The sequence below is a fragment of the Sparus aurata genome, chromosome 21 (assembly GCF_900880675.1).
Source record: "Sparus aurata chromosome 21, fSpaAur1.1, whole genome shotgun sequence".
NCBI classification, from domain to species: domain Eukaryota; kingdom Metazoa; phylum Chordata; class Actinopteri; order Spariformes; family Sparidae; genus Sparus; species Sparus aurata.
In genome coordinates this window covers 9,300,650-9,327,787 of record NC_044207.1, presented here as the reverse complement: position 1 = coordinate 9,327,787, position 27,138 = coordinate 9,300,650, and the positions used below count along the sequence as shown (strand labels likewise).

Here is a 27,138-nt window from a genome sequence, read left to right as displayed (position 1 = left end):
CACAGTCTGCATATTAAACACATGTATGAACAGCTGGCAGTGTTTGGGGAGGTCTTGTTTTTCAAGGACAAAGGATGGACGAGTGATATCAGCGAGCCGATAATGAAATGTGGAAATATCACATCCTTGTAGTGTTTACTGTTTAACATGTAAGTTATCTTGTATGTAATTATTTGTATTGCTGTCATGCTCTTGGGTTATTTATAATTAGTAAATACAAAAGCAATTTAAATGTGTCTTCTTATTGGTGCACATGAGTGAGTTATTTGTGAAGGTATATTAATGTATGCAACAATGATAAAATCAGCACAGCATAGTATTAGTGCAGTACAGATAAAAGTAAAAATGCATTTGAACAATGTTAACTTGGTCTATTTTACTCAAAGAAAAATACATTAGGTGAATATCATATAGTTATTTTTACACCTGCTAGAAAATTACCTTGGTTTTGTGTAACAGGAATATGTTTCACAAAATCCCATTCTGACATTAGGCAAATGCAATATGTCTACGTTCTATTCTGAAGGAGAGTTATTGTTTCAGTATTGCCAAGTTTGAGACTGAGGTAAATCACACTGTTTCAGTGCTTGATGATTATGATAACAATTGCATCTGGAACAATTTGATAACATCCTAATAAAATCATTAGTTACAGCTTTATTACAGTGTTCCCAATTGTTTAAAGACATTTACTGAATATGCAGTGTAACCTAAAACAGTTAGCCATGTTTGTCAAAACTCTTGCTAAATTAAACACTTGCACTGAAAACCATGTGCTCTCTTGTCAAAACTATGTCTCGCTGTTACCTATCATGTGAATATATCTCTCACAGACCATTAATTTAAACACTTTGTGTGAGAGATGACTTTAAAACACTAAAATAAGTATACTTTTGGGCCTTCAAGAGGCTTGTATTACACTGACATAATGATTGTGTCAGTATAGGAGACACTGCACATAAACTGGGCTAAACTCGCAACCCAGCTTCATAAATTCAGACTCTAAAATGATGATTGATACTGCCACATTCAAACCAGAATTGTGTGGATAGAATTTTTCCCTCTTTGTCATTTTCCTCCTCTTGCTCTCACTCTTCTTCTTCTTCCTCCTAGTTCTCCAAGCTGCTCCAATTCTTCCCAGAGACACTAGAGGTCGCCTGAAGCCTCTTTTATGCTCTGATAGATGATGTTATTTCAGTTGAGTTTAAACAAATAAGAAGTGAGTGAAACAGCTGGTAATTAGTGTTTGGCATTTTGAAGGAACTGTATGATAACAGTCAGCATTTATAGTTTTTGAGATATTGATGAATATATGCGACCATTAAAACAATACCGTAAAATACCCATATCTCAATTACTCAATAGCTGTAACAGATAACGAAAAGAAAAGTGGAACACTTTTTCTATATGTAATGATGACTGGAATGCTGCGTCTATCTGTAATAATGTAGAAGAACAAGCGACTATCAGCAAATAATTACACACCAGAACATCTTCCAGCCCGACAGGGGCGCTGTTCAGCTGGCGGCACAGTTCAAGTATCAAAAATATATATATCGCTTCCGGGTCTGAAAACAGTCCTTCCGGCTCGACCGCCATTAGAGACAGCAGCAGGTAAGACATTGGTGCTGAGAACTATCAACTTAAATCCACTCATAATCTTCGCCATCCATCGATTTCTGCCGAATAAACTAAGTTGAATCAAGGTTACTGACTTCACCTAACATCTGTGTCCAGTATTGTAACCATACGATAAATTAAAAAGTAGACATTTGTAGCCGCGTCGGTGGCTAGCCAGCGTCTCTGCCTGTGTTCATTCAGCATACTGCGGCGACGACTAACCTCCTGAAATCTACACGAGTTGTTGCCAGCAACCACAGACCGTCTGTCAGTCTGTAGAAAAATTAGGAACGAGCAAGCTCAGACTTTAGAAGTGAATGTTAGTGGGCAAGTTTTAGCATCCAACCTGTCCGGGGGAAGGATCTTATCGGCAAGTGGCCATGACGGAAACACAACATACAGCTTACACATGTTTATAAATGCTTTACACCAGCTGCTGTGTTCAGAAACGAGTTTATATCAGTGGAAAAGAAACTCGGGTCATAGTAGATAACATGGTGCTTCATTAAAGTGCACGGACTGCTGTTGAGCTGAAGATTTCTTACTGTTATGCCAGTTTCGTGGGAACAAAATGGCTGCATCAGTTTTAGTTCATGGATGATTGCTCGTTATTGTATTTATTTAAAGTTGTACTGTAACAGTGGCTGTTCAGTGCCACTCACCTGAGTTTCCAAACAGCACTGAGTCAGGAGAAGATGTGGGGATCTGGGGATGCAACCAATAGTCAATGACTGATGCCCTATTTAGGCCATGTACACATGTGGAGAGGTATTTCTTAAAACGGAGCCCTTTGTGTTTTGGTCCCATGTCAACCTGTAAACAGTATTTTATTTGGCTGAAATTGGGTGGATTGTTAAACTTCAAGGTGAAGATGCTCAAAGTCTTCAGTCAGTGTTTGTCAGGATGGGCAGAAACTGAGATCTGTTTGGAAATGATGAAACAGACAGCAATTTTAATCCGTGTAGGCTTCATTATTGGCAAGTGTCAACCTGAAGTTTGTGTTGACATTTTTAGTATTAGAGTTGGCATGCTACCCTGAAGAGAGATTAATACTGATACATAAACAGGCACTGACAATATAGAAAAGGTAGACAATAATTGCTGCTTACAATGCAGTATTGACTGACAATGTTAACTAAAGTTTGAACTATGTATGTATTCCAAAAATATTTGGACTAGACCATGAGTTAAAAACATTGTTGTTTTTTTTTATTCTACAGAAATGGGAATCCGCTACCCCATGGCCGTTGGCCTTAACAAAGGCCACCCAGTCACCAAGAATGTGACTGCCCCAAAACACAGCCGCCGTCGCGGGGTGAGTACCTGCTGTTAACTGACTGTAGTGATGGACAGTTAAAAGAGCCGACCACAGGTCGTCAGTCTGTGTCATCTAGTGCCAGAATGCTGCTGCTATAAAAACATCCAGCCAGTCTTCATTTTAGGTAACTTATGATTCTCTATTGCCGAGCTAGTAGAGTGGTGACACTAACTTTTGACAGAAGTATAATTATAATTGCAGGTTTGGTTGTCTGTGTTAGTTCAAATGGAATGTAAAAGCATGAAAAAAAATGCCTGTTGTTGTCTTGATGAGATTTGTTAAACATACAATGTCAAGAGTTGTGTACCTTGATGTGGGGGGAAATGTCAACAAACATAAAGCATTGTGGTAAAATAAGCAACATTTTATCGCTGAAGGCTCATCTTTTAGTGTTGGCTGTGTAGGGGGGAAACCAAGATATTGATGAAAGTATTCTTTATCTGGTTTATCTATTTATAAAACTTTGGAGAATGCACCTTTTACATTTTTCTTAACGCATCTTGTTATTCCGTTGCAGCGTCTGACCAAGCACAGCAAGTTTGTGCGTGACATGATCCGTGAAGTGTGCGGGTTTGCTCCATATGAGAGGCGAGCCATGGAGCTGCTGAAGGTGTCAAAGGACAAGAGAGCCCTCAAGTTTATCAAGAAGAGGGTAAGTTTTGAATTTTGTCAGCTCTTTAAAATGCATGCTAGTGTGAATATGAACAGGTAAATGGCCACAGTTGCGTTTTTCACTTCATCTCTCATCTGTGTTAGATATGGAAGTAGACTTATGCATATACACACACAACTGTGTGGAATGATTGTCCCTGCTGCACAATCCTCATTTTCACCTGATCATAATGTGACATGTTTATCATTCTCAAATCTGGTGAACAAGAGTTGTAGACCAGGGCGTCTCTGCAGCTCGACAGTGTTTTATCACACTGTTCTCCTACAGTGATATCGCACTTAACCATATTGCCATTTTGATAATATTATATAATTGATTTTGCAGTTTGTATGTACACAGTTGTACTCTGGTATCTGTAGTTTTATTCGTCTGGCCATACAGATGCAGTGAGTGGTGAGACTGTAGCAGTTGTAAAGCATTGTGCACCGTTAGTGGACATGAAGCTTTGCAGATAGAAACCTCAGTTCACACGGTGGTGAAAGGATTCAGCCTAATGTTGCTATGTTTCTTCCCCAGATTGGAACTCACATCAGGGCCAAGAGAAAGAGAGAGGAGCTGAGCAACGTTCTGGCCGCCATGAGAAAGGCTGCTGCCAAGAAAGACTAATTTGTTGCTTAATTAAAGTTTTCTAAACTACAAAATCCACATGGTCTGGCTTCTTTTGCTTTCGCTGATTTGTCAGCAGTCAGCTGGTCCCTGTTGGCACAGGTTAATCCCAAAACAGTAGTGGGAGTATCCATTTAAATTGGTATTATTAAGCATGTCAGAATTATTATTATTACAAATTATTTCTATTTTGTATTTTATGCCTCTGCACAAGATGTACAGCTTTGGCCTGGAGGAATTTGCATACATCAAATGACATTTAGAAAGCTAACTACAACTAGAATGGGCTGTTGGAATTCTCCAATGTTTCTGAGAAACAATTGGCAATGTCTGTTTTCCTTGTATTGCTTTGAGAAAGACTGCACCACATGTTTAAACAGTATCCACTAATGTTTTATTGCTATATTGTCTCTTATTGAGCCCATAATTAGATGTTATTCAGGTGTTCCACTGGAGTCCTGGCCTGCAAATGTTTATGTCCAAAATATCTTAGTTCTGATGTTTGTGAACAATATAAAAGTAGGAATAAGCTCTAATTAAAAATGTCCCTCATATGAAAATTAAGTCTTAAGTAGGAAAGGTTTTCACAGAGCCGTGTGTTTCGAAAATGTTCATACAAGTCATTTCTGACTGAAGCAAAAAAATATGCCAAAGCTTGAGCGCTAAGATTTTAAAATATGAATTTTATTTATACAGGGTAATATAAAAAAAACTACAAGCCAGCTTTACAATCCGTACAGCCATGACACCCTCAATGCTGACTGCTACTGTCTATGGACTTCTGGTACAAACAGAAGAAGGACTGGTGTTTTAATGTGTAGGCAATTATGCATTAATGATCTATGTTATGAGTTGCAATATGTTATCAGTATATTAGAAGTTACCGAAGGTGTGTTCATATTATGTTTTGGGCGTTGATATCCATAGAGGCAATCTAGTGGTGGAAGTACATTCCTGATTTTAGGCAAACATTGAGATTCGATTTGGGGTAAAAACCTATTCACAAAAAAATAATACAAAGTGTGGCATACAGGAGAGATGAGAAGGGGTACATTTAGTGGTAAATTCATGAAGGAATCAACTTATGATAACAGGATAAATTGCATTCTCATGTTGTACTGTTAAAACATCATGGTCTCAGCATATTATCTAAAAATCTTCAAAACTCAGTTATTGACAGTTAACGTAAACAATGACCGCAAATATGTTGTATTTTAGAAAAAAGGCTTGAAAAATAAGACGTATTGTTAATACTTTTTTGTAAAACATATTTTTTTCTCCTCCGACCCTGAGGTGGGGAGCACTGATGTACAGTACGTGATGATTGATGCATGGTTTGAAGCAAATTCATCATGAATATTTCAAGAATAAACTGTATCAGACACATGTCTACAGTTCTGTTGATGTCAGATAGGGAACACTTTCTTTTCTTGCGGAGGTCACATTTCTGAAAGACAAAGTAGAGATAGGAGATGTCAGGGTGCAAATAATGAAATCTAAGATTGTCAACTTATCTAATGAAATTTCCTTTAACGATGGAACATATTTGCCAAGGTCACCTGTTGCCTTCAGCCTGGTCGGCAGATTCAGGAAGCTCTTTCCTCCTGGTCTCAGGGAGCAAGAAGCCGAGAACTCCACTGACCAGTGTAAGGCTGCTGAAGACTGTGGTGGGGATGGCCCAGTGGTATGTGGCCAGGATGCTGAGCAATGGCGCCACTAATCCACCTGCTCTGGCTGACATGTTTCCGAAAGCTGTGGCTGTTTGTCTGAAAGACGGCCATTATAACAGATATCAAGTCCACATATTCAATCAATTGGCAGATTTGCTGTTTGATTGTTTTAACCTTTCAGTGCCTGAATGTGTTAAGGCACTGAGTAGGTTAGGAACGTGATTAACTGCGTATTTAGAATGCATCTCATAAGCTCAACACCCACCGAACAGAAGTTGGAAACAACTCCTGGACAAAAATACCACATATAGAACAACTCCAGATCAGGAAAAAACGTGCTCCGACAGCTAGAGCTGTAAGAGCAATGGGGTATCCTAAAAACAAAACAGAACAATTAGACCTGGCAGACAGGACCAAAAACATGAATTGAAATGTTTCTAACCCAACCCAAAGGTTTACCTTGGGAAACAGCTAGGATAACAATGGAACAGAGTCCTCCACTCAGAGTGGTAAAAATGAATAATAATCTTCTCCCAAAAACCTCCAACAGCCACATGTTGAGAAGAATAGCTGGTATTTCAATAGCACCGTACATGAGCTGTATCAAAAAGATGCTCAAGCCAAAATTCCCCATCCCCAAGTACAGGCTGTAGAAGGACACGTTTAAAGAAAACCTTTTAAAACAAGAAGAAAAGACTCAATTAAACATCTCTCTCTCTCTCTCTCTCTCTCTCTCTCTCTCTCTCTCTCACACACACACACACACAAACACCAGTTTCTGAACAGCTGCTGAATCGTTCATGGAGGTGGGTGGGGAAGCTCAGCTGAGGCAAATCTGGCGATTAAAGTGACAGAATCTGGAGGAATATAAAAGTCTGAAGGCAGCTGGTTGACAGGTTGATAGTAACAATGAACAGGGCCATGGTCAGATAGCCAAACAATCTCACGGCCACACTTTATTTTAGAGTACACTAAGAATAATATATACTTTATAAGACAGTAAACAACCGGTTAAACCCGTAAGTAAACTTATAACAAACTAGAACTAGGATTGGAAATTGCATATCATGCCTTATTAGACATAAAATATCCTTAGACACCATGATACTAAATTATACTCTAATTAGAAACCAAATAGATGAGCTACTACAATATTGCACACTATTCCACAATATCATGCAGTTAGAAATCAAATACAATGCCACATCAGATCCCATAAATATAAATTAGAATTGCAGTTTTACCCTAATACAACTAATGAGATACCAATTTAATGCTACCAATATGGACCTATGACGGCTTAATTAGACAACACAGGCCGTAATTAGACAAATGTAATGCCATATTCACATATTTAACTTTAGTTTATGGGATAATTTGTTGCCATTTACAATTAAACTGAGCAGTCAAATAAATTCAAGCAACATCATTGGCTCTCATAGTCTGGACGATATCTAAAATCCCGTGGAGTTACTTTGCCTCATCATGTAGGTACTTGTATTTAACTCCATGCTTCCTTGTCTTAGCTTCCTACCCACCCTTATTAGACTTTAGGTTTATTTGTGACACATTACAACGGACAACCTTTTCAGTTCATTTATGGTATGACTGTTTGTTTACAAACTAAGAAAGAACATACCATTTCCAATTTGATGCAAAGTTCAGTGTGTTACATTTTATTAGTTCACTCTAAAAATGAGTCATTAGGCCAAGGAAAGATGTTAGGAAGAAACCGTACGGAAATAGCAAAAAACAACTGCGGTATGAAGAATGCAAAGATTGCAGCCAGGTTTGGAGAAGAAGAAATGTGGAAGAAGTGGGTGTCAGATATGAGGATTGAGACAACTGGTGAGTTATTGTGCAGACTGCAGCATTGAATTACAGCCCAACCAAGCACCTTAGCTATTTGAACATTAGCAATACCTTAATGGTTATAAATACCAGGTTTTGGTTAAGTGTTGTGTGTGTGTGCTACAATAAAATGATTATAAATCAAATGTTATAATGCTAGTGTCGAGTGTCAATAGAGGACTGTAATCATTTCAAGGTTTAAAATAACATCTATTCTTTGTGAAAAGAATAGGTAAGAGATGTTGGCTTTACTTACCACGCCAATAGTACAATGAAGAAATATCTGGTCAATAGAGACGATCTGAAAATTGTTTTTATGCCTTCTTTGTTCACAGTGTCTTTAACTGAAACCTGTGGCAGAGACATTAGTTAATGTAACAATGAAATATGTTTACCCCATATACTTTTCATGATTGTAATTCATATTTGACTGAAAACTGGTTGTCTAAAAACACAATCACAAACTGTTTTGGTGTAATTCATTTGTTATGAAGAAAACACTGCGCCTTTCAAAAACTAGGGTTAAATAAATAAGCCATAACATATTATTCCAAATTAATGAGTGTAAACAACCTCATCATCCCCCTCATTGTGGAACTTTTAAAAGAGGTTCAGAAACATTTAGATTGAAGACCTGATGATGACTCTACAAGTCTTGTGGTAGGATTGCTAGGAAGCCGAAAAACCAACACCAACTCAACTCCAGGGTTGAGGACCTCAGTCCAAGTTTTAAAGTTGTATGATTCAAACTATTTCAAACAGAGTTACTGTTGACCTTGTCATATTTCTGTCACATAAAGGCTGAATCTTTCATACAGGACATTGCTTTAAACATAATTTAGAAATAATGGAGAGATAAATATTTGTTAGCACAGAAGAGATGCTATATATGGCAGTTCATAGTTTCAGAACCTCTTCCAACAGAGAGGCTGGAACAGTTCGTTTGTTGATGGCGGCTGCCTTGACCATCAGCTGTTTGGCCTCTTCCATCCTCCCTCTGTTTAACAGCCATCTGGCTGATTCTGGAATAAACCTGATAGAATTGAATAAATTGACTGATGAAAAAGTCACACATTTACAAATAAAACATTAAAGGACTATTAAAAAGAGTTAATGCACACCATATGTAAATAACTATCACTGCATATGCAGATGCTATGGTAAGTTGAGCCAGTCTCCAGTCTCTGATGAGGTAGATCACACCAGCGAGGATGCACTGTCCAACTGCACCAAGTAGCAGGGTCACACATACGCCAAAAGATCTTTTGGACACCCCGATCCACTCAGTGGCTGCAGTTACACACATACAAAATATGTCATGCATTACATTAAAACAAGTGACGTGAAGTTTTGAGTGCTTCTATTAACCTCTATGAAAACCAATAGTACATATTGCTATGCCTACATACTCACATGACTATAAATTTATGCTAGTGCCTTTAACCAGTTGCCTTTGTTTTCCCCAAACATCTGGTAAGACATATAGCATAAATGATAGCTTTATACTTTTCAAGCTTTCTGTTGTCACACGTCAGTTTATATCAGAGAGGTGAAGTCTCTCGCTTTCCAGTGGGCCACTAAGGGACCTTATCACAGAAGATATTTGTATAGTAGTCAGTGGTGAGAGGTAAATCATTTTCTGATCCCATTTGAATTGTGCATAATCAATGTGTACATAGGGTTAGGGTTAATAATAAAATCATTATATTTTTTATTGAGAATCCCGCTGTGTCTGGTCTGTTGTTAAAGATGTAATTGTGAAGTCCCAGGAAATACTCACTAGCTAATCATGAAGTAATGAGAAACTACTCAGTAACTACTTAGTATGATGTTTCACTTCAGAAACAACTCATGACGAAATTGGCCAGTTAGTTGATTCACAGATATTTGTGAATTTATCATTACCAAACGATTCTTAAATGTAGTAATTCTAGTAACTCATCATTATGCACTACATACTTCTGAAATCACAGTTATTTTATTTCTCATAAACAATTAATCAACTGTCAAGTAGCTCCTGATTAATTCCTTTGTTGCTCCTCAGTAAATACTGACATTTCTGTGAACCTTATAAAGGTTTACTGAGAATAGACTAAATGATGTGTTTGCTAAATGTTAATCCACATTAGCAGGCTAGTTAGAGCAGACACACACAGTTTTTCCTTGTACCTTTGTTTCTGTGAATTTGGTTTTGTTAACACTTGACAAAAGAAAGATCCCAAAAACGAATTGCAGTTATTTAGATGACTGACTAATTGCTTCATTTTTATTTTAATCGCTGTAGCCTCTCAGGTGAAATCATTTTAATCAATCATTTTATTAGACTCCATAAAAATATCTTAACCATGTTTAAAACAGAATACATACCGAGTATAACACAGTTAACTCGATATCCTCCACCTCCAATTCCCACTAAGAACTGGGATACCAAATATAGGTAGACATTGGGGCATAGCGCTGTTGTCATAGCAAATATTAATACCATTACAATTGGAATTTGAGTTGCTCGTTTGCGACCAAACCTGCAACAGAAAGAAAAGAACAAAATGATGCTGTGTAGATAGTATCAATTAAGAGCAACTTCTCGTGATAAACACATTAAATTGGAAAAGTTGCTGATATGTAGGTGAAAATGACAGAAGTACTGTAGCTTTAACCGTTAGCTCCTTAGTTCATCTAAATTATGGGGTAGCTAAATAATGTTTATGTCCACAAGAGCAAATACTTGACAGTGCACATTAGAACTGGGCATTAGCATTATGTGTACAATACCAAATAGACTCTACATAACAATCAGTGTAACAATGCTGAATTGTTAGTTATTTGTGTTTGTCTGGTAGAGGTTGAGAAATGTCTTGGTCCAAAGCATCAGTGCAGTATCAGAACATAATTGGGTTTGTGTAGCTTTTGCAAAATTATAGCCTACCTATGCTGACTGATGATACAATAAAGTTGTGAAATTACATTGTAACGTGGACCAACATTGCTCTCATATGTCAGGAGATTTGTCAGAGGGAGGCAGAGATCAGCTGCGAGTGATAAAAAGAACTCCACAAACCCAGTATTTTTAAACCCACATTTTTAGAATGAAACTTACAGAAAGCTTGACATCCTCCGTGAGCCATTCATTTCACAAATGTTTGCAATCTATCCATAATTCAATCAAGCTGGTATCTGAGTCTAAGGATAGAGCTCGACATACACTCTACAGATTGTGAACCCCCTTGAGGCAAACGCGATTTGGGCCGTACAGATAAAATTGACTTGACTTGACTTTAATGTACGAAATATACTTACGACTCTGCAAAAGGTCCAAATGCCAGGGAACCAATAATAATACCAGCCATCATCACTGCTTGTATCACTTCCACTAAGTTGGCCTTATCACAAACTAGATCAAACTGTTAAGACAAAATCAACTTGTTTTGATGAAATGTTTCAACAAGGTTATCAAATGTCCACTTGTCTACACTCATTACTTACATCAGTGACTATGGTGGCTTCATACAGGGTCTTGCTATACACCCATCCATTGTTACAACCTGTTGTCTCATTGAGTCCGTACTCCCTGATGTCACCAATGTCCCAGTCCACAGGGACGAACATCCGACACCTGCTGAAGGTCCCATCTTCCTCCTGGGGCAGAGTCAGGTTCAGCTGCTCATCTGTGGTCAGGTTAGGATCAGCCCTGAGGATCCAGTCTGTGTTACAGTGTCGCTCTGGATCTGACTCGACAAATAGAAGGCTTGCTAGAAAAAAGGACTGAAAGCAGTTTGGAAAGCAAAGTGCAATCAGAAGGAGCTTCTGGAATAATCCAAACTCTCCAATGCTCGTCAGGATCTCTCCAAAATCAGCCATATCGGCACTGGTCCTCCTTCTTTGTGTGGTCTGAAAAAAGTCTGCACCTCATTTGAACTATAGCCATTAATGTTTAACCTAACTGTGTTTTTTGGCACAGGGATGATTGATTGTTTAGGGTTCAACTTTTGTTCACCTGAAGAGCGCAAGACTTGTATAAGGTGTCTGCTGCCTATCGCAGAATGTTTGGCTTACCACGTGTCTTTATGCTCACCTTGAATGAGTAACAGGATCTCATCTGGAAATCATTAAATCCGTGCCAGCAACAGCATTCTAAATGATTTTACCGCCACATACCTTTTTCATTTATATTCATTCTATTACAAACCCATATGTGGTGTATTCATCAGCAGAGCTATCAAAGGTAATCAAAAAGCAAAATAAATGCAAGGCCAGCTACAGGTGCCGTAACAGGTTTAAATCTTTAGGGGTAGTATGTGTAGCAGCTTTTGGGATTGGTGTCCCCAGTTCTTCCTGGCAGATTGACTCCAGGTTGTTTAGGTTGGTTTGATGACACCTGTCAACAACAATTTTCACGTGACCACAAGTGCCACAAATACTTGACTGTGCTGAGATATGGACTCTGGTCATTGTCTTGCTTTAGCATGTATGTGTGGGGTATGTCTTATCTGGCTTGCAGCCTTAGGCTGACTGGTGAACCTTCACTCCAGTTTCAGTTACTGGGGTATACTCACTGGGGTATCCAGACACTTGAAAATGATTTTGTCAAACAGATTTTTATTCTTGGCAAAAAAGCCATTTTATATTGACCATGATTCCATTTATAAAAGCAATAAAGAGGGAAATGTCCAAGGGGGGTCAGTCCTCTTTACAGGCACTGTAAATGCATCATAAATGCTACAACAAGAACAGGAGAATATTGCATTATATTGTACAGGAAACAAAAAACACGTTGAGTAGATGCTGCAGAAACATTTTACTGTTCAGCATTTACAAATTGGGTAATTGAATTCTTCCAAGAATTTGTGTTGTTTTACATGGGGTTTCATTCTTTCTGTCTGTTATAAAACATGCAACCACCAGGATACATTTCCCTGTATGTTCAGATATACTACCGTGCCAGTAAAGTATTATGATCCTGAGCCCAGTTGAAGGTCTGAAGTGTAAACTTGGTTTACATTGTAACCTATTGTTGGTCAGGGGTTGGATGAAACTGGACAGTGTGGAGGCGGTGACAGAGAGGAGGATGAGGGAAAAGCTGCAAGCTATAATGGACAATCCCTCTCACCCTCTCTGCGCCCGAGCTGAGGCAACTCAAGAGCACGTTCAGCCACAGACTCATCCAACCACGTGCCTCAAAGCACTCGGGGGGCCCTTTTATGCCATCAGCGATCAGACTACACAACACCACCGCCACAGCCCCCAACACCTCCTCCCTCCACTGATTAAGGACTCAACCATACACTTCACTGTCACTTTAAGACTGATTGTTTTTTGTTCTGTTGGTATGTATTATCTCGGGAACCCTGCACATTGCACATTTGCACAAGCACTTTATTATGTATTGCACATGTCATGTAGACACAAGGTCAGTTACTGCATATAGTATGTTTATCTTTATCCAAATTGTTTTATATATGTTTTATTCAAATGACTATGTTATTCTCTCCAATATCTCCATATTTTTCTTTCTATATTTTGAGACTACTCTTGTGCTGCCACTTACTTCCCTCTGTACTGCTGTGTTAACTGTGACTTTCACCCAAGGGGAATCAATAAAGGACCATCTTATCTTATCTTGTATGGCTGAGGTAAATTTGACCCAACACATAAAAGATGTCTCTTTGTTATAATGTAATAAACTTTGTTAATTTTTAATTTGACAGAGAAAAAAAAGGCAAGAAGAAGATGAATTTCCAGTGCAGAGACCACTTGTACACATGTGCTCTATGGAGCTCTGTCTGTGTGCAGCTAGTGGCTCTTGTGACTATTGTGCATCTCTAATATCTGTGGAATCCTCTTTGGTCTTCATTTTCACACCTCTCCTTCAGACTCACAGTCTGACCAATGATATTAAACTTACAGGGTATTTTTAATGTTTCACAGATTGTGTGTAGAGCATCGGCATAAACTTCGAGCATCCAGAGCTGGGGTTCTAATTATTAAGGCAAACAGTAGCCTAAGCTACAGTTATTTATTTTTCTTGCAAAATACATTCTAACAATAAAATGATCGCTCACTGAAATAGTTCATTTTGAGGAATAGTCTTTCAAAGTAATGGAATTGGTAAGAATAGTATTTGATGTGTGCTGCTTCAAATATATATATATATATATATATATATAAACATCTGAGAAACTGTCAGAAACTTCCACACACACCACTGACAACAGTTTGTATTGGAAACTTTGGCAATCACTCACTTCAGTTGAAAGTAGACTCACAAAACAGTTAATACTTGATAATAATAATTTATTAGTTAGTGATAGTTTAAGTTAAAAAAAAAAAAGCAACGTGTTGTAAAAACCAACTGACTGAAAATATAGCATTTGTCCGAAGGGTGGCACAGAATTTTAAATAAAGAGTGTTTGTTATCTTGAATGTGAATATTGACAGTTTAACTTTCAGAGCCATCGTATCAAAACATTTGGAGACACTTTGTGTGTAAAGCTGACACATGACTGGAGTGAAAAATGGAGTGTTCAACATGGAAAGCATGAAAGTACTAGCACAATTCACAGCAATTTTCCAATGGTAACTTGATATTTCTTTCTACAAGTAAAGATTTGCTGCTCTACAAAACATTACGATTTGTTCTGAAAACAATGAATATCTACATCTGATTTCATGCGCAACAAAAAGAAAGTAAATCATAGAAGTGCTCAGACTACAATCTGGAGGTTTTGTATTGTTCAGGCTTGTTTGCTTGACTTTGCTTCATCCGGGTTGTCTTATTTCTGTTGGAGAAAGAGAAAAGGCCATTTAATGTTAGTTCAGATGGATAGTTTCCCACTTTGGGGTGTCATCTCATGTTACCTCTCTATATGTAATGCAATGTGTTGTCAAGAGACGCCCTCGGTTTACATTTTGCTTACCTGTTGCACTCAGCCTCGTCAGTTGAATCAGGAAGCTCTTTTCTCCTGGTCTCAGGGAGCAGGAAGCTGAGAGCTCCACTGATCATACAAAGGCTGCTGAAAACTATGGTGGGTATGGACTGGTTGTACATGGCCAACAAGTTGAGCAACGGAGACAACAAGCCACCGGCTCTGCTTGCAATGGAGCCCAACCCCGAGGCTGTTTGTCTTCAAAAGAAACACACAGAGCTCAGACACGCACAGCTTGCATAGGTATTTCTGCATGGCCATTTTTTCATAACTCTATGAAAATGTGCTTCATTTAAACTTAAGTGAATCTAATTAACTTTCAGTTTAGATAAGTAAGAGTACAAATAATACACTACACACATTTTGACCTTTCCCTCAACTAAAATAAGCCAAGAATAAGAACCAAGCCTAATATTTATTGCTGGGCTAGACAGTTTATTTTGATGGATAAGTGTTGTCAGAACCAATCAGAGGCAGGTACTATTTTACTTTGTTTACCATGTAATACTTGACCCATTGTTATACATAAACCCACAACTAATTTGACTAATATTGTGGCTTTTATAATCTGAACATGAGTGCAAGTGTATCAGTTGGTACAGTGAGATGGAGCGACTCAGCTTACCGAAAAGATGTTGGGAAGAGCTCCTGAACGTACACATTACATACGGACCCTGCCCAGTTTATGAAAAAACGTCCTGAGGTTACTAATGCGGTCACAGCAACAGCATTACCTTGAACAGAAAAACACAGAGTCAGATACACACAAAAACTACTGCATTATGGGACGTAAATCTAAAATGAGGCAAACTGTTCTTCTGCCACTGCAAGCCCAGGCATTTTAACTGAACCTTAGGTACAGTTTGAGTAAATGCTATCATCAGCTTGGTTGCATGATCCCAATGACTGTGCTATACTCGTGACTTCACCAGTTTTACACATTAAAGAGTGTCGACAGGTCTTCAGGAGTGATACTGCATATGTGAAAAAGTAGTGGCTCCAGAGGAAGCTGCATGAAATCTGATAAATTGCCTCCAGTGATGTCACTTAGTGCCTAGTTGCATTATAGGTTATTTATGCACCATGTTTTAAAAAGCAGTCCACTGGTCAAGCATTGCAGTCCTATAACACTGCTGGGGTCATTATGGACACTTAAGTTAGTTGAGAAACGAATGATCCAAATTGATACAGCAGAAGACATCAGCTTTATCAGAACCTGGCGACTACATTACCCACAATTGGCTAATGATGTATCCTGACCTTGAATGTCTGTGCCAAGTTTTATAACAATCCAAAGATAATCCAGTGTGAGCAAAAGCATTGCACTGACTAACTGACCAACAGAAGTATGCCCAGTCGCCAGGGTAAGTAGACAAAAGTCAGAGAAACACCATCTGAGCTAGAACATCTGAAGCTTTTACCTTGAGGAACAGCTAGGATTAAGATGCACAAGAATCCTCCGGTCAGAAGTGTTGCCATCAGTGATATTTTTCTCCCCAGTGCCTCTAACAGCCAGATGCAAAGAATATGAGCTGGTAGCTCAGTCAGACCGAACATGAGCTGTGTCAGGAAGATGTCCAAGCCAAACTTTCCCACATTAAATGAAAGGCAGTAGTAGGCAACATTCAACGAGAACCTGCATAATTCAAAAAGAAAACAAGCATTAGTCATTAAATAATAGAAATGTAAAATGTAATTTGTAAAATGATTCATCACTGAAGAATCAACACACATTATTCATAGACTCAGTAGTGTTCTGTATTGTAAAATGTAACTTACCATGCCAATAGTAGGGTAAAGAAATACTTCCTAAGCACAGATGATTGGATAAGAATTATTATGCCTCCCTTTTTCTCAGTTTCTTTCTTAACAATCTGTAATGCACAGGGAGTTGACACAATATCATGCTAACATTTGCACGCTAGCAAATCATGTAATCCAATAGCTTTGCAAAAGGTATTTAGTGCAAAAGGTTTTTGTTCCAATGTGTGAGAGGAAATGATGTATACACATGTACTGTAGATATAGATAGTGTTAACACTTCATGTATAGTAAGCCATTCTATCTGTAAGTTTGTCCTTCAATCCAGGACTGACCTTTGTTTATGAAGCCATCTCTCTGACACAGCATATGTTTTAGACTGCATTGTGCTGTACAGGTGTTCATTGTATGTCAGACATTTTCTTATGTAATTTCTTAGTTTTTTCCCATATATATACTGTATCACCATGTGTTTGCTATTATTCCATTGAAGCATTGTTACAATGAAGTGTTATGTGAGGATAAGTACATTTTCCAGCAGAGACTCTGAAATAGGGCGGTTGTTGATGGCTGCCACTTTGGTAATCAGCTGTTTAGCCTCTTCTATCCTTCCTCTGCCCAACAACCATCTGGCTGACTCTGGAATAAACCTGTGAGAGACATGGACCGTGAAACTTTTGAATAAACGATAAATTACCTTTAAAGCATGAGAATGTAATGAAAAGAGGTAAAGCACACCATATGTAAATAGAGATCACTGCAAACGGAGCAGCTGTGATGAGCTGAGCCAGTCTCCAGTCTCGGATGAAGTAGATCATACCAGCGAGGACACACTGCCCAACTGCACCAAATAGCTGAGTCACACATGCTCCCCAAGATCGCCGAGACACACCGATCCACTCAGTGGCTAGATACAGGAGATCAATGACAGTTAACCTGAGTTCATCACCATAATAGTCCCACTTCTGCCAATAATTAAACAGTAGTAAAATGTAAACAGACTAATGCAAATAACAAATAGGGGGCAGCATATCACCAGAGTAAGTGCTTCGCGCTGCTAACCATAACAAATGTTAGCTAGTTAGCTCAGTGAGCCATGCAGCTAGTGGTTCGGACTGGTAGGGCTGTTTACACTGCTAGCACTGGAGTTTTGGACTAGCACAGACTGGTGCTAGGCGGTTAGCAAACAAGATGTTAGCCTCGGTAGCGAGCTGAAAAGCCTGATTATCTATGGGTTTAGACAATGTTCCTAGTGTTTTCATTAAAGCCAATTTTCATTAGCCGCAGCCACAGTGCTCCTGATTGCTCCACTATGGTTAGGAAAATAAATTGATGGTAGAAAACGCAAGCAAAAGATAAAAATAACATTAAAACAAATGAAGCCCTTATGTAATTTGTCGACTGATAAATATTAACTTAAATAAAAGCTTTTTGTTATTTTTAATCAACTGATTTCTAAACAATTTTAATGATATTTTGCTGTATTTTTGAATTTTCCAATAGACTTATATCATATTTTGTCAGGTTGAGAGTTCCATAAAGAAGGTGCATGGCCAGCTCACATTGCTAACATTTATCCGTGTATGAATGATAAAAAAATTTAAAACCACTATACACAAAATGAACGACAAAGTATTAACAAATCTATATAAAGTGAACTTGAAGTATTTTGATTAAATTATAGAGCTCTGAGTTATATGTAGATGTACAGTATGCTGTAGAGCTGGCACCGGAAGCAAAAGGATGTGCAGTTTGTAAGGTGGATATACGTCACCTTACATTGTGCAAGTACAGAACAGAAGTTACTCACTAAGTTATCTTTGACTGTGGTCATATCGGGATGACACTCACTTTCATGCTTTATCTTTATTTAATGGTAAAATAATTAGTGATTACACCTTTTTATTGATTATTGATTGCCCATATATGTAAACAAGTCCAAATGTTATCCACCGATTGATCTTGATCACCACGACTTCTCCTCTCCAGGCAGACTTGGTAATTCATTGTTAACTACAGTATGTTTTATTTCAGGTTGTTCTTTTTAATGTGTTTTATGATGACCCCAGTGAGGGCAAAAAGCTGAAGCATGTTGGTCTGACCGTAAAGTTGTTCTTTTACAACTGTGGCTGGAGTTTTGACCAGTTAATTACCTCCGCAGTAGTCTGAGAAAGTACAGCGTTTCAGAGACAAGTCAGAATTAATGATGTTCCTTTATGTGTTCCTTCTAAGTCCTCTGCAGACTCAATCATTACCAGACGTGAGACATATTATAAAACAGTTTCACCTTGCATAAGAGCCCTGGCAAGTTTTGATGAGTCAGCATATTGTAAAAGTTAATGAAAATTCAACATTCAGAAAAAAAACCCCTGTTCAAATGTAAGATGATTGTGTATACTGTACCTAATATGACGCCATTCAGTCGAAAACCTCCATAGCCAATTCCCACCATGAACTGGGATGCAAGATATAAATAGAAGTTGGGACACAGTCCAGTTGTTACGGTGAATATGAGCATCACAAAGACTGGAATCTGAGCTGCTCGTTTACGGCCAAACCTGGAACAGATAAAACCCCTCTGGTCAGCTAAGGCGGTGTGATTTTGTGTTTCTCTTTTGTGTTTAGATTTGAACTAAATTTACTGAGTTTTATTTTCAAGTTTACTTACGATTCAGCAAAAGGTCCAAATAAGAGACAACCAACAAGAATGCCAGCCATCAACACTGTTTGTGCCACTTCCAACAAATTTGCCTTATCACAAACTAGATCGAACTGTAGGAACATTAAACCAAATTGTTAAAAAAAAAAGGAGAATTTTATGAAGATAATTCAATATTTGTATCATAAATGGCCATGAGACAGATCAGTCACTTACATCAGTAACTATGGTGGCTTCATACAGGGTCTTGCTGTACACCCATCCATTCTGGCACCCTGTAGTCTCATTGAGTCCGTACTCCCTGATGTCACCAATGTCCCAGTCCACAGGGACAAACATCCGACACCTGCTGAAGGTCCCATCCTCCTCCCGGGGCAGAGTCAGGTTCAGCTGCTCATCTGTGGTCAGGTTAGGATCAGCCCTGAAGATCCAGTCTGTGTTACAGTGTCGCTCTGGATCTGACTGGATAAAAAATACACTGGCAAAATGAAAAGGCAGAATAACATTTGGGAAGCAAAGAGCAAAAAGGGTGACCTTCTGAAATAATCCAAACTCTCCGATATTCCGGAGGATCTCTCCAAACTCAGCCATGTTCAGGGAGCTGACTTTCCGTTAGTTGATGCTGCCAAAAGGCTGACCTTTAAACAATGTCCATTAATGTTTAAACCACTGAGTGTATCTGTTAGGAGGGGTGACACAGCATTTGAATGGATACTTCATTTTATAAAAAAAAACAGCTCAGCTTCTTTTGGGATTCTTTAACTGTATATTTCACTCTTGTACCATTCTTTGTTATCTATTATAAACCCAACAGTATTCATGTGTGTGTTTTAACGTCAACTTTAACTTAAAAGTCAGCCATCTTTTAGCACAGCCACTATTACAGTGTATACAACTGCTTATCTCTTACAGGGTTATGTTGAATTTCATGAGCTATTACAATATGCTGACTCATTACAACTTTTCTGCTAGGTCTAACTGTTACATAATATGTCTGACATCTGATAATGTTTGACTCTGAAGAGGACTGACAAGGAAATCAAAGAGGAAAAAGTGCACTTCTAGTGTTCTACCTGCTGCTCTGTCTCTGCTGTGGCTGTCCATGTGAGGTATCCCTGTTTGCCCCTAACCAGAGCCTAGATAGATAGATAGATAGATAGATAGATAGATAGATAGATAGATAGATAGATAGATAGATAGATAGATAGATAGATAGACAGACAGACAGACAGACAGACAGACAGACAGATAGATAGATAGATAGATAGATAGATAGCAAATGTATTCACCCCCCTTGAACTTTTCCACATTTTGTCACGTTTTAACCACAAATGTAAATGCATTTTATTGGGATCTTATGTGATAGACCAACACAAAGTGGTGCATAATTGTGAAGTGGAGGAAAATTGATACATGGTTTTATTTATTTATTTTTCTTTACAAATAAAAAATAGAATTGAGGTGTGCAAAAGTATTCAACCCCCTGAGTCAATACTTTGTAGAACCACCTTTCGCTGCAATGACAGCTGCAAGTCTTTTGGCGTAAGTCTCTACCAGCGATGCACATATAGAGACTGTTTTAATTCTGTAAAGCACTTTGTGCTACATTACGATGTATAAAAAGTGCTCTATAAATAAAGTCTGATTGATTGATTGATTGATTGAAAAATGTGCCCATTCTTCCTTGCAAAATAGCTTAAGCTTAAGTGATGGAGAGTGTCTGTGAACAGTCTCCATTTCAAGTCTTGCCAGAGATTCTCGATTGAATTTAGGTCTGGACTTAATATTACTTAATATACTTTGTTCTAAACCATTCCATTGAAGCTCTGGCTGTATGTTTAGGCTCGTTGTCCTGCTGGAAGGTAAAACTCTGCCCCAGCATCTCCACAGCATGATGCTGCCACCACTATGTTTCACAGTGGGGATGGTGTGTTCAGGGTGATGTGCATTGTTAGTTTTCTGCCACACACGGTGTTTTGCATTTAGGCCATAAACTTCAATTTTGGTCTCATGTGACCAGAGCACCTTCCTCCACATGTTTGTTGTGCCCCCACAGGGCTCGTGGCAAACTGCATGGTTTTGTTTCAACAACGGCTCTCTTTTTGCCACTCTTCCATAAAGACCCGATTTGTGGAGTGCACGACTAACAAATTCTCCCACCTGAGCTGTGGATCTCTGCAGCTCGTCCAGAGTTATCATGGGCCTCTTGGCTGCTTCTCTGATCAATGCTCTCCTTGCCAGGCCTGTCAGTTTAGGTGGACGGCCATGTCTTGGTAGGTTTGCAGTTGTGCCATACTCTTTTATTTTATTTCCATTTTCAGGTGATGGATTGAACAGTGCTCTGTGAGATGTTCAAAGCTTGGGATATTTTTTTTCATATCGTAGTCATGCTTTAAACTTCTCCACAACTTTATCCCTGACCTGTCTGGGTTGTTCCTTGGGCTTCATGATGCTGTTTGTTCACTAATGTTCTCTAGCAAACCTCTGAGGCTTTCACAGAACAGCTGTATTTACACTAAGATTAGATTACACACAGGTGGACTCCATTTACTAATTAAGTGACTTCTGAAGGCAACTGGTTGCACTGGATTTTATATAAGGGTACAATTATGCACCACTTTGTGTCGGTCTATCAGATAAAATCCCAATAAAATACATTTACATTTGTGGTTAAAACTTGACAAAAAGTCACAAGAAGAAAGCAAAAATATATCTTTTTACTGATGAAAATAACAAAAATAAGAGTAACGCACAGTGACTTGAATAAGTAACTTTAATCTGATGACTGATTTGGAATTATTAACACGTTAGATTACTCGTTACTGAGAAAAGAGGTCAGATTAGAGAGATAACGCATTACTAAGAAACCAGTGATGACATACACAGTTTTAACTGTGTGGATCTTTTATTGTTTTTTACGTTTATCATTATTTCTTGTATTAATCATGTGAATTAATTCACTTTTGAACAACTGATCAACTCAGCGTTTCATCTCCAGGTCCATGTGCCCCATTTAACTTTCAGCACCTGCCCCTCTGAAGGTCTCTGCACGGCCCTGGTTTTCAGACTGATAAGAAGTTGTAAAGGGCAGCTGCAGGTCACAACTCATTCTTAGATACTGCAGTATTTTATATGTGCAAGCTTGTCAAATGCAGTTGTATATTTGGTTGAATTTTGAAGAGATTATTTGATTTTCATTTGTATCGGCATCCCACCTTTGTTTCAAGAAGTAAATCGAAACTGAACCAATGTGTTGTCAGAAAACAAATTGCAAGGTCCTTTTGTGCACCTTCACCCCTGCTGACAAGCCCAGTAATACAGCTCTGTGTACTTAGTGCTAAACCAATTCATTTTTTTAAATCATTAAGCTGTTACCCAGTAAGATATGAAATCCACTGCATTTGTGCCTGATTTAGTCTTAAAATGTCCGTTGAGATTCTTCAGTCACCATAATGGTCATGGTATACCTTCGGGAAACATTAAGATAAAAACAAATGTTTGTTTGGATGTATTTATTGAATCATCTGCTTTACCATCAAAGTTGGTTTGGAAAAAAGAAAGAAAATTTTCCACTTTACAATAATACAAGACAAAAAGCGCTAAAGAAACTGTATTCTGACTAAAGTTTGGTGGATTTGCTGCTGTTGTGTTCAGCCATGTTGGAGTCATTTCCTGCTTTCTTGGTGGTAAAAATCCTGTAAAGAAAAGGAACACAACATTTAGATTACTTTGTTCTGACCCTGACCTTTTATCTATTTGGGTAAAAAAAAAGAAGATGTATCTTATCTCAGTCATTGCTAGTGAGTTCATATATGAGCAGTTTCAATAAAACTGAAAGAAAATTTCGAAGTTTTTAAATAAAACTTTTATCTCTGCTCATGTATGCTTCTAGATGCTGTTAAATACACTTCAACACTTTGATAAGCAAACAGATTTTATATATATGAAGCTTCCACTAACAGGCAATTTGCTAGGCTTAGAATAAAGACTGCAAACAGAGCGAATAAGATCACCTCTAAAGCACACAAAAAACAAGTACAAAAACTAAAGTGGACTATTTCTTGACGGGGTGCAACGAAAATTGGCCTAAAATTGTAATTTCTACATTCCTGTTTCTGTACAGGAACTAGACATAACAAGTTACTCTGTGAGGTTTAAAAGAGCAAGTAGGAGGAGTTTGTTACCTTTTAAATGAGCCAGCCTGTTTCCCTAACTCTTCACAAGAAAGTATTTTCCAAAAACTTTAATCATTTCACTCTCCTGAAGTTCCCTGCAGTTATTGTTACGAGTGCTTGAGAGTTAGTAATCATCAGATCACCGTAAAGAGCTTTTATAGAGACCAGTGTTACATTGATCTACTGTCAAAACAGACTAATAACATAAATAGTGCTGATGGATGCCCCGGTTAGCCTTTATCTGAGCCATGAGGAGAGCTAATATTGCCCTGATTCCTCAATAAATCAAGAGGTTCTGCTTACCATTTGCCTTCAGCCTCAGCAGTTGAATCTGGAAGGTCTTTTTTGCAGGTCTCAGGAAGGAGGAAGACAAGAGCTCCACTGACCACCCCGAGGCTGCTGAAGACTATGATGGGTAAGTTCCAGTAGTATGTGGCCAACATGTTGAGCAACGGAGAAAGCAAACCTGCTACTCTGTAGGCTATGGAGCCCAAGCCAAAAGCTGTTTGCCTGAGAATGGAGCAAATATATACAGTATATATGTAGAATATATATAATCATACATTTTGAATACTTTTATTTGTTTTGTACCTGACAGAGGTGGGAAACAACTCCTGAATGTAGACATTACATACTGACGCAGCCCAGTTGAAAAAGAACCTTCCAGCGGCAGCAAGAACTGTGATAGCTATAGTGCTGTCTGGAATTAAAGTTTTAACAGTAAATCAAATTAAAACACTGGAAGTAATTTATCATCTGTACTGAGAATTAAGGACAGAATTTTCACCTTGAGGGAAAGCCAGGGTTAGGAGGCAAACAAAACCACCCATCAGGATGGTTGATATCAGGGATTTCTTTCTCCCGATCAACTCCAGAAGCAAGATACAGAGGAGATGTGCTGGAATCTCTGACATCCCAAACAGAAGCTGAACCAGGAAGATGCTCAGACCAAACTTACCCACGTTCAGAGTAAGACAGAAGCAGCCTAGATTTACCGAAAACCTTCAAACCACAAGAAAACAAATGTGATGCAAAAGGTGTAATTAAATATTGAATTAAACATATTAAAACTACAATCCAAATGGTGTTTAACTTACCAGGCAAAAGATACAATGAAGATATATTTCACCAGGACTTTGGACGTAAATATTGACTTGATTCCTCCTCTGTGGACTTCTTGGTCCCCAGTTAGCTGAAGGGTAAATGTATTATTGTAATACAGTAAAATATGGCTGCTGGTGGCAATTTGGCAGTTAGTTAATATTCTATGAAAACGGCAGAAGTTACAATAAATCCAAAGGGTTTGGGTTAGAGAAAACAGGTGCTTGTTATGTGTTAATAACCATATATCCCATTACTTTTAGCCAACTATTTTTTAAAGTTCTGCTTAGTCACTATATGGCATATACTAAAATGCTGTGACAGTTCATACTGAAATGTATGCCCCCAAGAGAATATATTGTAATAAGTTTTTATCCATCAGTATATTATATATATACAGTAATGGTTTGATCCACTGACCTGTAATCTAGCACTGTCTATTAGTCAAAAAGTGACAAAATCTAAAATTAATGAAGATATAAATAGATGTTTCAGTAACTAAATAAATAAACAAATATTCTATGAAATGCACCAAAAGTAATGTTGAAAGAAAATGTTGGTATTAATCAATTAATTAAATGTGACATGACTGGATATTTCTGTTTTAATTTGCTCATGTATTCATTTAAGTTCCTATTAATTCCCCTATTTATTTACTTATTTACTCAAATTATTCACTTGCACACTTTGAATGACAGACCCCTCATTTGCTTGATGAAGGGAATTTTGGCAGTTTCGGTCCACTCTATTTGTTACCAACTTCCTTCAAAGCTGATGCAGCCTTGCTTGTATTTTTTGTTTAGCGTCAGTAAAAAAAATGCTAGCATGCTAACTTGCTAAACTAAGATTAAGAACATAGGAAAGATTAAGCCTAAGAAAAATCAACATGGTTAGCATTTTCATTATGGGTATGTTAGCATACTGCTGTTAGCATTCAGCCCGAAAGCTATACTATCTCAGTATAGAAAAACCAATAGCAAGGCCATGAACTGTTTTCCAAAGGGATCATTAAAGTCTTGTTTTATCCAATGTAATTAAACCAAATCTGACTGACCTCCTCCAGTAGATTGTCTGGGATTTTCTTTTTATTGATTGCTGCAACTCTGTGTATGAACTTATTTGCTTCTTCGGTTCTTCCCTGTCCAAGCAACCACCTCGCAGATTCAGGAATCCCCCTGAAAAGATTGATCACAATCCAAATGTCAAAGCAACTAGAAAGGTTATGCATTATCTCATTACGTGAAGCAACGTTAGACGTATGAAGCCAAGATGCAAGTGAAGAAACTGGATTTGGCCAGGTGTAACCAGGCAAGGTGTTTATGTACTGTGAGGTCAGGAAAAAAAGAGTAATGGTAAAAACAACACATACCATATGTACAAAAGTACAAAGGCCTGGCCTCCTGCCAAAACATATTGTGCTATTCTCCAGTCACGAATAGCATAGACCAGACCAGCCAAAGCACACTGTCCAAGAGCTGCAGACATCTGGGCCAGACAGGGGGCAAACGACCTTTGAGTGACCCCAATCCATTCAGTAGCTACGAACATTTTAAAAACAAAAATCACTGCAAAGCTAGAAAAAACAGGATACTTCTGACCATTTAAAAATCAAAGAAGTCTTGGTCATATAACCAGGTTTCATACCTAATACAACAGAGTTGATCCTGTATCCTGCAAGTCCAGCTCCAACTACGAACTGTGACACTATGTAAATATAGAAATTTGGAGCCACACCAGCAACTATGACAGATATTAGTGAAAGGACGGCCGGCAACTGGACGGTTCTCCTGCGGCCATACCTGGAGTTTGGAGAGTTGGTGACTGTCAACAAATAGTGTGAAGCAAATGACCTTACAATATCTTCTTCTTAAGTCACTTACGATTCAGCGATAGGTCCAAAGATGAATGCACCGACAAGCGCACCAAACATGAAGACAGTCTGCACAACTTCAACCATGGCTGACTTGTCACAGACGAGATCAAACTGGAAAACAACACTGCCAAAATCAGTAGAGCTGTCAGCACGTGAGAGCAAGAAGAAAAGACTAATCACACATAATACTTGACTTACATCTGTGACTATGGTGGCTTCATACAGGGTCTTGCTGTACACCCATCCATTGTTACAACCCGTTGTCTCATTGAGTCCATACTCCCTGATAGCACCAATGTCCCAGTCTGAAGGGATGAACATCTGACACCTGCTGAAGGTCCCATCCTCCTCGCGAGGCAGAGTCAGGTTCAGCTGCTCATCTGTGGTCAGGTTAGGATCAGCCTTCAGGATCCAGTCTGTGTTACAGTGTCGCTCTGGATCTGACTCGATAAATAGAAAACTACCAAAAAAGACTGGGATTAAGAAATATGGGAATGTCAAACCAAAAATGAGAAGTTTCTGGAAGAGACCAAACTCTCCTACAGTTCTGAGAATCTCTTCGAAAGCCACCATTTTCGCACAGCAGATGATGTGTGAAACAAACTCGGGTTGTTCTTACAGTGTCTCAACATAAATGTTTAACCACCTGACTTAAGTCAGTAACTAAATGGGTAGTGATAACACATTTTCAAGGCAAAATTTAAACCTTGCTCAGTAATAGCTAACTTGTTAAAGCAAGAAATAATGAAGACTGAGCTTTAAAGTGTGTAGGATTTGTGTGGATCTGTAGCCAAAATCACAGTTGTATTGTATAATCACCTGAAACTGACATTTGTGTTTTGTTGGCTTTTAATGAGCCTTTTATATCAACAAGTCCGACATGTTGCACACTCATGTTTTTAGCAGCC

At 38.3% G+C, this 27,138-nt stretch overlaps 3 protein-coding genes across 3 annotated transcripts; 1 reads left to right on the top strand and 2 right to left on the bottom strand.

The window, feature by feature from the left end:
• Positions 1 to 1,484: 1,484 nt before the first annotated feature.
• Positions 1,485 to 4,256, top strand: rpl36 (ribosomal protein L36). The gene is made up of 4 exons (XM_030403942.1): positions 1,485 to 1,614; positions 2,841 to 2,935; positions 3,456 to 3,590; positions 4,128 to 4,256. Exons 2-4 carry the CDS (start codon positions 2,843 to 2,845, stop codon positions 4,215 to 4,217), a joined length of 318 nt encoding a protein of 105 aa, XP_030259802.1. The 5' UTR covers positions 1,485 to 1,614; positions 2,841 to 2,842; the 3' UTR covers positions 4,218 to 4,256.
• A 634-nt stretch (positions 4,257 to 4,890) lies between these two features.
• On the bottom strand, positions 4,891 to 11,608 carry slc22a13a (solute carrier family 22 member 13a). The gene is made up of 10 exons (XM_030403941.1): positions 11,222 to 11,608; positions 11,036 to 11,139; positions 10,106 to 10,260; positions 8,860 to 9,028; positions 8,651 to 8,771; positions 7,995 to 8,089; positions 6,347 to 6,561; positions 6,153 to 6,261; positions 5,777 to 5,983; positions 4,891 to 5,664 (listed from the first exon to the last, which is right to left on the bottom strand). Exons 1-10 carry the CDS (start codon positions 11,594 to 11,596, stop codon positions 5,607 to 5,609), a joined length of 1,608 nt encoding a protein of 535 aa, XP_030259801.1. The 5' UTR covers positions 11,597 to 11,608; the 3' UTR covers positions 4,891 to 5,606.
• A 2,407-nt stretch (positions 11,609 to 14,015) lies between these two features.
• LOC115572357 (uncharacterized) lies at positions 14,016 to 26,867 on the bottom strand. The gene is made up of 20 exons (XM_030402343.1): positions 26,429 to 26,867; positions 26,238 to 26,341; positions 26,002 to 26,156; positions 25,727 to 25,895; positions 25,412 to 25,532; positions 24,354 to 24,448; positions 24,044 to 24,258; positions 23,848 to 23,956; positions 23,560 to 23,766; positions 22,721 to 22,776; positions 19,298 to 19,695; positions 19,091 to 19,194; positions 18,826 to 18,980; positions 17,161 to 17,329; positions 16,952 to 17,072; positions 16,441 to 16,535; positions 16,083 to 16,297; positions 15,287 to 15,395; positions 14,653 to 14,859; positions 14,016 to 14,514 (listed from the first exon to the last, which is right to left on the bottom strand). The coding sequence occupies exons 1-20, from the start codon at positions 26,801 to 26,803 to the stop codon at positions 14,445 to 14,447; spliced, it is 3,249 nt and encodes a 1,082-aa protein (XP_030258203.1). The 5' UTR covers positions 26,804 to 26,867; the 3' UTR covers positions 14,016 to 14,444.
• Between the last annotated feature and the right edge of the window lie 271 nt (positions 26,868 to 27,138).